This window comes from Microtus ochrogaster, linkage group LG4 (assembly GCF_000317375.1).
Source record: "Microtus ochrogaster isolate Prairie Vole_2 linkage group LG4, MicOch1.0, whole genome shotgun sequence".
Lineage (NCBI taxonomy): Eukaryota > Metazoa > Chordata > Mammalia > Rodentia > Cricetidae > Microtus > Microtus ochrogaster.
Genome location: NC_022030.1, coordinates 8,468,941 through 8,481,560, shown reverse-complemented (window position 1 = coordinate 8,481,560; position 12,620 = coordinate 8,468,941). Strand labels below are relative to the sequence as shown.

The window sequence follows — 12,620 nt, the reverse complement described above, 5'->3', positions numbered from 1 at the left end:
CTCGGGGCTTGAACTCGAGCAGGAAGGTGGAGGCATGAAGGACTGTTGCTTACTGGCTCTGTCCCATGGCTTACTCGGTCTGCTTTCTTAGACACCCAGGACTGCCAGCCCAGGGGTGGCCCACATCAGTCATCAATCAGGAAGATGACCCACAGGCTTGGTCAGGCCAGTCTGATGGAGACATGTTTGCAATAGAGGTTTCCTCTTTCCAGATGACCCTAGCTGCGCCAAGGTGTCAAAAAACTAACCAGGATATAAGCTACCTCTATAAAAGCTCATATATATATGTATGTATATATGCACGTATATATTATACGTAACTGAGATACATACATACACTTATATGTATATACACATATGCATGTATATATACATATGCACACATGCATATTATGTGTGTACATACAATATGCATGCACACACACTTAAAAATGTCAGTTTTAGAGGGGCTTGTACATGCTAGGCAAGCACTCTGCCACTTTGCTACATCCCTGAAGAAGGACACTTAAAAGAAATCCCACACATCCCTTTATCTCTGGCTTTTATATCCAAGGCAGAAATAAGAAATGAAGACTCAGTCAACCATGGTGACACACACCTTTAATCCCAGCACTCAGGAAACAGAGGCAGGCAGATCTCTGTGAGTTCCAGGCCAGCCAGGGCTATGTCTCAAACAAACAAATGAAGCTAAGACTCTCAGCTCCTTTCTGGACCACTTTCCTACTAAGACTCCTGGTGTGGCTTGCACAGAGTGGCTGAAAATTCCCAACATCCATCAGACCACTGCTCCAAGGTCTCATTTCTTTGGACTTAAAGACCTTTAGACTCTTTCTTTTTTTTTTTTTTTTGAGACAGGGTTTCTCTGTAGCTTTGGAGCCTGTCCTGGAACTAGCTCTGTAGACCAGGCTGGTCTCGAACTCACAGAGATCCGCCTGCCTCTGCCTCCCGAGTGCTGGGATTAAAGGCGTGCGCCACCATCTCCCAGCTAGTAGACTCTCTTTTTAAAGGAAACCTCTTATTTCCCATAACTTGCTATTTTTAACTGTAAATATAGAAGGAAGGTCTGGGACTGAAGGGGAGAAACACCAAGTGGTGAAACACTTCCCTGTTCTTCTCCATTAATACTGATTTCAGGAGAGGCTTCTCTATTGATGGTCAATCTGTTGCTGAGTTTGAAATAGGATCACCAAGCTGGCTTGTAACTTATCCTATAGCCCAAGCTAGTCTGAATTCAGGGTCCTTCTGCCTCCCAAATGCTGGAATTATAGACATTTGCCCCCTTGCCTAGCTGTCATTTTTATAGTCTACTGCATGCTTGCACACAGCTGAAAATCCCACATTGTAAATATGTGAAAAACAACCAAGTGTGACAGGTTTCTGCTTAGAGAAGCCATCCCTGAGGAGGGCCACCTTGAGCTTTGCTCAAAGCCCAACTTATTGCTGCAGCTGGCCACAGGTGCCGCGATGTTGAAGGGGCTCTTGGTTGCAGCCTTATTTTTCCTCTGTCCCTTCTCCTGCAGACACATCATGGATGCTTCCTAGGGACCTGCCTCTCTCTTCAGAATGGTCATGTCCCAGGACATTAGGAATGTGCTCAGCAGGCGAAGTAACAAGCTAAATATGGAAGGCTCTTCCTTTCTTGTCTCTTTTGCCAAGCACTGCTGGGCAAAGTCCTTCAGAAGAAACCTGGTTGGGAAACTTGTTAACAGATTCCCTGGATCTAGCATTAAAAGTGCTTGTGAGCCATCTGACGTGGGGGCTAAGAACCAAACCCGGTGTATATGAAGATGGTTTTAATGGTTGGCTATATTCAATTCAAATGTGCTAAGTCACTTAAAATGTTAAGGACTGTATTCTGTATGGGTGATAAGAGTGTAATGCCCGAACAATCTTTAGTCACCCGTATTCAGCAGCATTAGTATTTAGAAAACCCTTCTAAGTAGCCTAAGCAAGGTGTAGATGAGGTCCAGGCTGTAGGATGGGCTCTGATCTGAGTTCGAAAGAATACAACCTTCAAGGGTTGGTGTAGGGAGAATGAGCTAAAGCCGTTCCGGTGGGAAAATGGTACTGATGGGCTTAGAGCCTTAATGTGTATGTCTCTGAGGGAGTGAGAGGTGCCTGGTGATACAAGACATTCAGGATGGCTCTGAGCATGCAACTCAAGCTTCTGAAGTCCCAAGAACCACACCGTCCATCTCTTACCTGCTGGGCCATGGCCCGGATGCGCCAGTACTCTGCCTCAGCGCTTGGGGAGGAGGATGGCGCTGCTACCCGCACCTGGCAGCCTTCCCCACTGAAGCCCTCTGTGCCACTGTGGAAGCAGCCTAGCAAGTCCTAGGGAGGAACAGCAAGCATTCATAGGGTTTGACTGTGCTCAGAGTGCCAGGCCCAGTCTCGAATCTGATACTGATAAAACAAAAAAAAACAAAAAAAAAAAAAAAACCAAAAGAACCAACCCAGTGTTTCTTGTTTTTCCCTCATAGTCTGCTACTATGCAACTGTATGAGGAGGCAGACAGAGCTCAGGTGCCCAGTTTGACTAAGCATCAGGGGGCTAGGAAAGAGGAAAACATCGCCTCCCTCCTCGTCTTACCTTCACTGGCTTGAGAGTGGCAGAGAAGGCATCCTGCAGGGCGCAGCACGCAAGTCGCCACATTTCCTCAGTGAACACAGGACCCGCGGTCACGAGGACGTACCTGCCAAAAGGCGTATCCCGTGTCCACAAATTCTGCGTCCTCAACGTTGAGTGGAACACGGGCTTATCCTGTTCTTGCTCTGCAAGACTTCCTGTCTCCTCACTCCTGCCTTCCATCCCTCTGGTGGTGCACTGTCAAGGTACTAATATCTAACCCATTTTAGTTTAGACACATCAATGGATTTCCATTGCAAACAGCCCCACGTTTAACCTTGGGCTTATATGTAGGGCTGTGTGCCCTTCATTTATTTTCCCATCCTGGCCCTGTTTGTAATCACTCCTCTACAAACCCTAACCACATAAAATAAGACCCAAACTCTTGCCATCTCCTTACACCTGTTGTCTTGTTCTCCCAACTGGAATAATCACCCAGTGAAGACTTACAGTTGTGGTCTCAACGAGTTGTTCTCAGAAAGTCTCTGGTTTTGAATACAGAGTCCCCAGTGAGTGGCTGTTTGGGAAGGCTTAAGATGTGTGGCCTTGTTTAAGGTTTCCCAAGCCTTTTACCATCTCCAGTGTAGGGTACTCTCTGCTTGCAGACTGAGATATGAGCTCTCAGCTACTCTCCTGACACACCCTTGCTCCACCATCATGGACATGAAGCCTTTGAAGCTGTAAGCCCAATTAATCCCTCTCTTCTATAAATTGCCTTTGTCATAGTGTGTTTTCATTGTAACAATAGAAAAATAATGAAGACGATCACTTTGAGTAGTAACCAAGTGTCGCCGTTATTACCATTCTGAACCCCGCTCTCTTGTCCTTTGTGGATATTTTTCATTACCTCCTCTGTGGAAGTCAATGTTATCAGTTTTCAGTAACCCTCTCTCTGGTGGTTTTTATTATTTTTCTTTGAGACCTTGCCTTGCTGTGTAGCCTAAGGTGGTTTTGAACTCAAACCCTCTTTTCTCTACCTACTGGGTGCTAGGATTACAAGTATGTTTGTGTCTAGAGGCTATGCCATCACTCTCAGTATCTACACTAAAGAGATAGAAGGGCCTAGGTATCTAGTAATGTTCTCAGAAGAGAATTTTATGTTCTCATTGTATATAGGATCAGTATTCTGCATCCCAAAATGGGGCTTGTTAGGGAGCAGGAGCGGGGCATGAGAACAAGATCCTAAAATCGAAGAGAATCCCCCACAGGGGTTCATAGGACCCAGGAACAGATTGAGGCAAACTTCCTGGTGGTTAGGAGCTGGTAGTGGACCCTAAGTCTCAGGTTCCACTCCTGCTTCTCCATCACTTCCAAAGAAAACCTTCCTCTTTTGTCTCCAAGGAAACCACCCATCACTTTCTCTATCTCTACTTTGTCTACCCCCATCTACACAAAGTACTTATAGACTAAATATCAAAAAGGACTATTCATTATAAATTATTTATAAAAAAAAGTGATTTGCTACCATAATAAAACTCAACCTTTGGGGAAGCCAAGAGACCCTATTCTCACCTAATGCAGGAACAGCCAACTCTGGAGATAGTTTCGGTGGGCTTGGCCACACATGCCACCAGCAGCTCAAAGAGATCCTTCAGCATGGTGTTGATCATGCTCTCATACCTGATGTCTACAGGAAGGAGTAAAAAGGTCTTAGGACTCTGGTGTAAAGAGAGAGAATGTGACGGCCATCTCTGGCCGAAGAAGAAAGGCTAAGACATAAAAAGAGAACAAGAATGGCATACCCTCCCCTTATACCCTCTCAAAACAAAATACAGCAAAGCAATGTTTATTTTTGGAGTCCTCTTCCCCAGTTTTGACATGTTTCATTCTGTTTATAGATACAGCAAGATGAAATGTGGTTCGCTTTTTTGTGTATTGTTTAAAGTTCAGCATATTATTAAGCTATTCAGACAAGACAGAATATAATACATGGCCTGAAAATGAGTTGCTGGAAAAAACTGATTCTCAAAAGGAAAATCTGAACATGCTTTCCTTGGTGCTGGAAACGGAACTAACGTGTAAGTGCTCCTGGAGAACAAAGCAATCTCTTTTCAGTTTGGTGACTTCTGAACCTTGTCCATCTGGCTTCCATCTGCACATCATTTGCAGACTGAAGAAGGAGAGAGCCCCACACCAGTCTGTTTGCCAACCCCAGGAATGCATCTGCATGTTCTTCCTAGGACCCTTGTGATGCCACAGAAGCAAATTTTAGTGGTATTGTTCATACCCCTCCCTGTGCAAAGCAATAGTTTGCTCAAGAATATCAACTCCTTTAGATACAAGTCTAATCTGCATGCTGAAGTCTGTCCCTCCTTCTTCAGCTCTAGACCCCTCCCCAAAAAAAACCCCTGTGGTAAATCCCTCCTAGTCCATCAGCTGTGGGGAACCCTCCCTCCTCCATCAGCTGTGGAGAACCCTCCCTCCATCAGCTGTGGGGAACCCTCAGTGCCACAGGCATTAAGATACTTCCCATAATCCCTGCCCTGCTAATGAACTTCTGCTGGTAACTGGAGCCTCTCCTAAATTCTATTTCTTTAATTTGCCCTCTTTAGATGTAGAAGCACAAGAAACCCCACTTCTGTATACTTTGGCTACAGGGATTTTAAAGATTATGTATTTGAATATGCCTTCCCCTCCTATGCATTGCTATGCTAGACCTGCTACTAGGCATTATATCTTCAACAACAAGCACAGAGCATTCCATTTGATAATTTTATACAGGCTGCATGCATATCAATTTTCCCTCCAATGATATGCTATTAGATTACTGGTTCTAACCACATGGTTATATTTCATTTGTTCCCCAGACAGAGGCATTTACATCAGTCATTCACTAAGCACTTTGAGATAACGATGCTACATGCAGAAGCAATGACCACAAGGGCTGGCCCTGGCACTGTAGCTACCTGAGTGTAGAAAGCTTTGGATGTGCTCCACCACCAGCTCGCAGGACAGCCCGATGGCATGCTTGAAGTTAGCAGATGCCACATCCCAGTAGGAATGGTCCTTGTGGCTACGGCGGAGCCACAGAGCCATCACAGGAAGGAGCAGGTGAACGACCGCATAGATTCCAAACCCTGGGCCTGAAAAAGGAAGGGAAGGGTCAGAACCATGACTGCAGGAGGAGTAGGGGTTTCTTGTTATGGCTGGTATCAAAGATCTCTTTCCAAAGAGCTCCCCAACATCTGAGAAAATATGGAAGAACTGACAACTCACTGGGGGTAATAACAGGAACATTTTTCTTTGTATGATTTTAGCTCCGTAGGTATATGAATACACATACAAATTCAAATATCACAAGGCTAAAATGTCACTTTAATCTCTTAGTCCTCAGAATCAGATGCATAAGTACATAGATGCATATAGAAAGAATGCCGAAATATATTACATATATATTTCTATAGGACATAGATTTGTTTATTAACAGTCTGGGTCTCACTGTTACCCAGACAGACCTTGAACTCCTAGACATATGTGTTTTCCTGCATGAGCCTCCTGAATAGCTCTGTGGCTACAGGCAATTTCCCACCACACTGGCTAAGCTTTAAAAACTACTTTTTGATAAATATGAAGAACAAAGTTTATATTATAAACAATCCTTATTTTCACTGACATATACTATTTCCATTATACATAGGTGTAATTTATTATCAATTTCAGTACTGACAGACATTTAAGATGTGGAATTTTTTTTATTCTGTAGACAATGCTATGAAGAAAATATTTGTGCTTCCTTAACAACATTAGTAGATTTTATCTTGTTTTTAAAATAAAAATTTTTTTAAAATAGAGTAGGCTTGGTTCATGCTTCTATTTCTTGGGCGTTTACAACAGCTAGATTACCAGTTTCAGGCCAATGTAGGCTAAACGGTAAGACCCAGCAAGAAAAAAAAAAAAAACAAAAAACAAAAGATAACGAACATGAAAATTACATAGTCTATAGAGAGTGGAGCAAAAAATGTGCCTGCAGATATAATTTTATTTTAACATATTTCCTTAAAGTAGTTTTTGAATGTACATGTATGTATACGTATTTAGAAAGACTCTAAATAGTTGATTCCACATTTAAAATAATGCTTTATAAATGTCATTCACTCTTATTAACTGCTTCTCACTTAGTGTTCACAATTTTTATTTTAGCATTTAAGAGGGTTCAACAAATAGATATTTTTGGCAGTAAACACCATTCATATGTATCATGTGTTAATTAATACGAGAACTGAAAATGGCACTTACTAATGAGATGTACCGAGGAGTTGTGGTGCATAACTCTTCAATGGGACGCTTTTAGCTTTTAAACATGAGACTAGCTGCAAACTTTGCAATGGGTTTTGAGAAGGTGTTAATAATCAAATCTTCATAACAATGAAGAGACATCTTCTCACTGTGAGATTAACTAGTAGTTTTATTAAGGTTCTAATTCTATTAGTAAAAACTGAAATTTCAGAGTTGGAGAGATGTCCTCAGCTATTAAGAGCTGAACTCTGGTCCTTTGGATTCCCAGAATCCACAACAGTTCCAGGAGATCTGATGCCCTCTTCTGGCCTTTCCAGGCACTGTATGCACACGGTGCACAGACGTTTATGCAGGCAAAGCACCCATAAAATAGTAAATAAAAAACCTTACATTTCTGTAAAAATTTCTTTGACTGAGGAAACTTTGGAATGAAGAATATGTATGTTAAGTTTTTAAAACTCATATCAAAAGATGCATTTCTAAGGCGGCTTCTATTGTACACACAGGGGACTATTTCTAGTATTCAGGCATATGTGCTGGCCTGACCTTGGGGTTCTGACAGGATGCATCTTCAGCTGCAGTCACTAAGAGGACCTGCTGTGCAGTTCACTATGCTCCTTTTTAAAAGGGCCCTGCCCACCTCCCATCTCTCTGTTTGTTCCTTTCTGCTTCTCTGCCTGTCTCTATTTATCCCCCTCCTCCCCCCTCTCTCTCTCTCTCTCTCTCTCTCTCTTTCTCTTCTGCTGCTCCTGTCCCCAGAGGCCGGTTTCCTCCCTCCCCTTCTTTTTATATTCCGTTTACTTAACAAAAACCCCTCCGCGTGAACTCTGTTGCATGGTGTCTTTCTCTCTCGTGCCACTTCTAAAATTACAACAACAGTCCTAGGCACTGTGTGTCGTCTCCAACTCTAATCACGTGACAAGAGGCTGCTTAGTACAGTGTGTGCTCATGAGTGACAGATCTATTGCGCTCTCCTGTCAGTCCTGGGGCTGCACAGGCTGTAAGATCTAGTCAAGAAAGAAGGCTGAAATCATGGCAAAGCCAGCTGGCTTATGGAGACACTGATAGATGGATGTGGGAGTCCAACAGCATCAAACCACACATCTTTTGTAGAAATTTCTGGGACATACCTGACCCATCACTTCACTGTGGCCATTCAACACATGATTACTGAACATCTACTGTATGTGAAACTTTGTATTAAATATAAGAAACAATGACAACAGAGGACCATCCAAAGAGATACCCTCTTGGAAATAGTTACATACCCAACAACCCCTCTGCCAGTACAAACAGATGGAGACACTTACCAGGTGTTTTGGTAACATCTCTCAATAGCTCAAAGAGTAAATCTAAGGTTGGTGGTTGGTGTTGCCTAGGACAGTTGGACACAGCTGCTGTTAGTTGTTCCAACAGGATGATCCAAACTTCTATCAGACCTGGAAAACAAAAAGCGGACCCCTCTGAAACCCAGATATCCATCAGGAAGAATCCTCTCAAGATCCTCAGTGAGCACTGCATATGAATGACAAGTGGCACTGGGGTGACAGTCATCACTTGGAGTGTTAGCCCTCAGTGCCTATGAGAGGCAGAGATTGGTTAATATGATCTGACAAAGGGAAACACAAGACTCAAAATTCTTCCCTAACTCCCCACTTTAAAAATGGCAACATTATATGTAAATTCGACGCTGAAATGACTGTCGGACTTCTTAACATTCTAACCAAATGATAATAAAAACATAAAAATGTCCATTTAGTTTTATATTTACTGTTTTCTTATTTTTCTTGTGAGACGGGGTCTCTTGGAGCTCAGGCTTGCCTCAAACTTGCTATTTAGCCAAGGAACCTTGAACTTCTGATTGACATTTCCCACCTCACATATATGCAACATACAAAACATCTAAACAGTTCTGAGAACTGACATATTCTCAGATATTATCATGGATTTCCAGTATACATAATTATCCTGCCTTGTACTTGTGAAAAGTACAAGCATTTACAAAAATATCATAAGTATACATAGATTATACAAAGCTAGGCATAATAGTTTGATATATCAAAATTTATAGTCAGTCACCTCCCAAGTGCTGGGATTTCAGGCACTTATTTTATATCATATTCATGTGGAGATGGAGACCAAACTCAGGGCATCATGTGTGTGAGGTAACCATGACTGAATAAGCTATATCCTTAGCCTTACTGTCTATTCTTTTAAAAGAACAAAATTAGCCACTTCCATTATTTTTATAACTTTATATAATTTTAGTTTGTGTAATCATTAATACTGTTTCTCAAATTGAAGAGTGCTATTTGCATTCCCAGGTGTGGACGGGATGAGGTCTTCTGAGCGCACAGGCGGCAGGTGCGGGCAGGTGTGCACACACTGGAAGATCACTTGGAGTTACTAGCTAGGAGGTGGGTTTGTAGGAGATTGCATGCCATCTAATTTGAAACAAAGTCTTTAAAAGCATTCCTTTCCTCAGCCCACAGGCTTCACCGCTCACAGAGTCTCCCTTTAGTAATGGCTTAATTTCCCCTATCTCTAACCAAGTAGTCTTAGGGGGGAAGTAACTGCGTTTCCTTGAAGCTAGTGAAGGCAATTCCTAGCCTATATGAGCACCAGTGCAATTTTGTCCTAATTTGCTAAATTCAAGAAAAAATCAGGGTTTGAATGGGGTCCGCATAACTGCGATGGTTTTACACCGAGGCAGCCATGCCAAAGAAATCGCTTAGTGTTGACTTTAGGGAGTCCCTGGAATCTCTGGTTAAACTTATCCTGATATCAATTATATAAAAACATGGAAATGGATGACCACTCTTATGGTCTGTAAACTAACTTACTTATTCCCTAAGATTCTGGGATTAAGAACACAACGAACCATCCTAGCCAAGTCAACAAGCTTACCAGTGTCGTCATCAAAATCCGACAGGACTGATTCGATCCCATCTTCGCTGCTGGCAGACTGCTCCTGAAGCCGTCGTGGCAAGCTGGCAAGTCGCCCACTAAGGAATATTGGCTTTAAGGGCATTTTGTAGATCTTGGCCAATAACTAGGTAAGAAGACCACACCAAATAGTGCACTTATATATTGGAAATTTCTCGGTGTTAGAGAACAGTAGGATTATAATTCACTATTAAAGGGGACCCAGAACTATAAGGGCTCCTGAAGAATAAATGTTCTTAGGATTTGCATTTAAAAGGCAACAAAAACATTTCTGTCAAGAAGCTGATGCAATAATGCTTACTGGCAACAGAACGGTGGCTAATTTTCAACATCTGAGTTTTATATATCTTTTTGACCTAAGACTTACCACAGGGCAGGGCACCCTGAGTGCTCTTTGGACTGGAGAGGGAGGGGGAGAGGAGTGCGGAGAGGGGGAGGGAAATGGGAGGCTGGGAGGAGGCGGAAACTTGTTTTTTTTTCCTTTTCTCAATAAAAAAAAAACTGAAAAAAAAAAAAAAACAAAACTCTCAGGTTGCTGCAAACATGTAAATTGTTTTGTCTGTGGAGGACCCCAGAGAAGAGTCCATAGGAAAATGGGCACCAGATTCCAGCTTCCCCTTCCCATGACCCCACCTCTAAGGAAGCAGAAGAACAAGAGAAACCCGGGAGATGGAGCGGTCTGAGGTCAAGGTGGAAGAGATCAAAGTGTCTCTTGGGTCTCAGCTAAAGACTTTTGCTGATGTCTTATGAATACGCTCTGAGGCAGCTGTGGGGTGCTCTGAGGCAGCTGTGGGGCGTGGAGCTGTGTTTGCAACCCCCCCCCCCCAAGTACCTGAGAACAACGTCTGAGGTAATCCAGAGCCGGCAGGCACAAGTCTGTGGAAGTGGCTCCCACTCCGGGGACACAGTCTCCAATCTCTTTACAGTCCACCTCCCCTAGGGCAGAGACAAAATTACCCGTGTTCTCCAGTCACGACAGAAGACCTGCTCACTCACATGTGACCCCAATAAATACAACACATGGAAGGGGAGGGGAGGAAAAATTATAGCAGCTCGTATAGTCCCAACGTGATTCCGCTCTATGAATGTTCTCCCTAGGAGGAACACTTGGTCTGCTCCGGTCCAGTACCTCTGGTGGCTGAGAGAGCATTTCTGCACACCAGCACATTAACTCATGTCTCTGCTAGATGATGTGACTTCTGAGGCTTTGGCGACAGAGAGCCTTCCCAGAGGCAGGCCTTGTAAGGCTGGAATGAGGCTCTTGGCCTCTCTCTTTGGATTTTTATCTGCTGCCAGCATGGGGTACTAAATGAAGAGCCCAGGAAGAGCAAACATACGGGGTTTGGAGTCATAGGCAACTTGACTTAAATTAGTGCATTTTCATATAATTGTAGAGATGTAACCCATCTCTGGAAAAGATTTTTTTCTATAGGTTAAAAAAATGAGAATTTTAATTTTCAGTGTCTTGAATTCGTTTCTATACTTTTAATAAAATTATTTCACAGCACTGTGATTATTGCTAATTGTCTGCAATTGTAGCAGCAAGCATCCTTCCCTATGGGTAAACAGACATAATTACTAGGCTTTAATTAAAACTCAGAAGCAATGAGGCATGTTGCTACATAAAAGAAGTGAATGAATTCACATTTTAGATTAGGGCTGGCAAACTCTTTATAAAGTGCCAGAGAGCAAGTAGCCGAGGCCCTGTGGGTCATCCTGCCTGGGTTGCGACTTCATTCCTGTTGCTCTAGCACAAAGGTAGAATAAAATTGTTTTCAGGAAAATCTGTAAGTTTGCCAGCTCCTGGTTTACAGTCATATATACCTGAGAATAGAGGCCAGGGCGAATTTGTGGGGAAAAAAAAACCCCAACAAAACAGCTGGAAGTGAACAACAGCGTCATTTCCTCTCCATTCAGCGGGTGTTACCTTTCCTATGTTGTATACCCAAGTAATGTCGGCTCTGGAACCAGGTGGTACACAGGAAGCATGGCTGTACGGGGTGCTCTGTCTTTCCCACTGAACCCCAAGCCTGACACCTTGACTCTACTTCATAGACCGCACAACAAAACAGAACCCCACCTTTTCAAAATATGTTCCATATGCATATTAATAATTTGGTATCTCTACATTCAGTGCCTAACTTTTCTCTGAGATAAGGTCTCAAATTTCTAACACTCTGTCAGGAATGTCTGCCTGAGTATTTCATAGACGCTCATTGTGTCTAGCTATCCAAGGAAGACTCTTTACCTTTTCTTCTTTGCTATGGACTAAGTACTTGTACCCATATGACATGAAAACAGGAGTGGAAAATTTCAGAAGAAATTCCTAAATTTTAAATTACATGCTTTGTCAGCGACAAGATGGATGTGTTCTGCATCCAGGCTGGATACAGCACCCACCTATTGTCTCTTTGTAGCCATCTGGGTTATCAAACTGCTTGATGTGATGTCCATGTATTGTAGTTGGTTTTTTAATTTTTACTATCTACTTTTATTTTTATGTGTGTGAGTATTTTTGCATGAGTGTCCCTGTAGAGGGCAACTGTATGTTGTAACAGAACAGGGTAAGGATTGCCTACAGCTCAGACTAATAACAAATAAATTCTGTGCCTTTGTTTTGTTCTTACTTCAGAAATAAGGGTGACACAAGTGTGACAACTTGTGTCCAGTTTCTTTCACAGAGAAATAATTAGTGTATCAATTATCTTTTGAGAAGATATACAAACATCAAGTTTCTATTTTCCTTATTTCCAAGATTCTCATGCTCCACACCCCGGAGCTCTCTGTGTAAACCTCTCAGGCCTGCGGAT

The 12,620-nt window shown here is 42.7% G+C and overlaps 1 protein-coding gene across 1 annotated transcript in view; it reads right to left on the bottom strand.

Moving 5' to 3' along the window:
- Arfgef3 (ARFGEF family member 3) overlaps positions 1-12,620 on the bottom strand; it is a 156,647-nt gene that overhangs the window by 15,187 nt on the left and 128,840 nt on the right. Inside the window, exons 25-31 of the mRNA XM_005360974.2 lie at positions 10,643-10,746; positions 9,772-9,916; positions 8,175-8,303; positions 5,535-5,711; positions 4,141-4,255; positions 2,593-2,695; positions 2,203-2,334 (exon numbers count right to left, since the gene is read on the bottom strand). Coding sequence (XP_005361031.1) covers positions 2,203-2,334; positions 2,593-2,695; positions 4,141-4,255; positions 5,535-5,711; positions 8,175-8,303; positions 9,772-9,916; positions 10,643-10,746 — 905 coding nt within the window. The remainder of the gene's footprint in view (positions 1-2,202; positions 2,335-2,592; positions 2,696-4,140; positions 4,256-5,534; positions 5,712-8,174; positions 8,304-9,771; positions 9,917-10,642; positions 10,747-12,620) is intronic.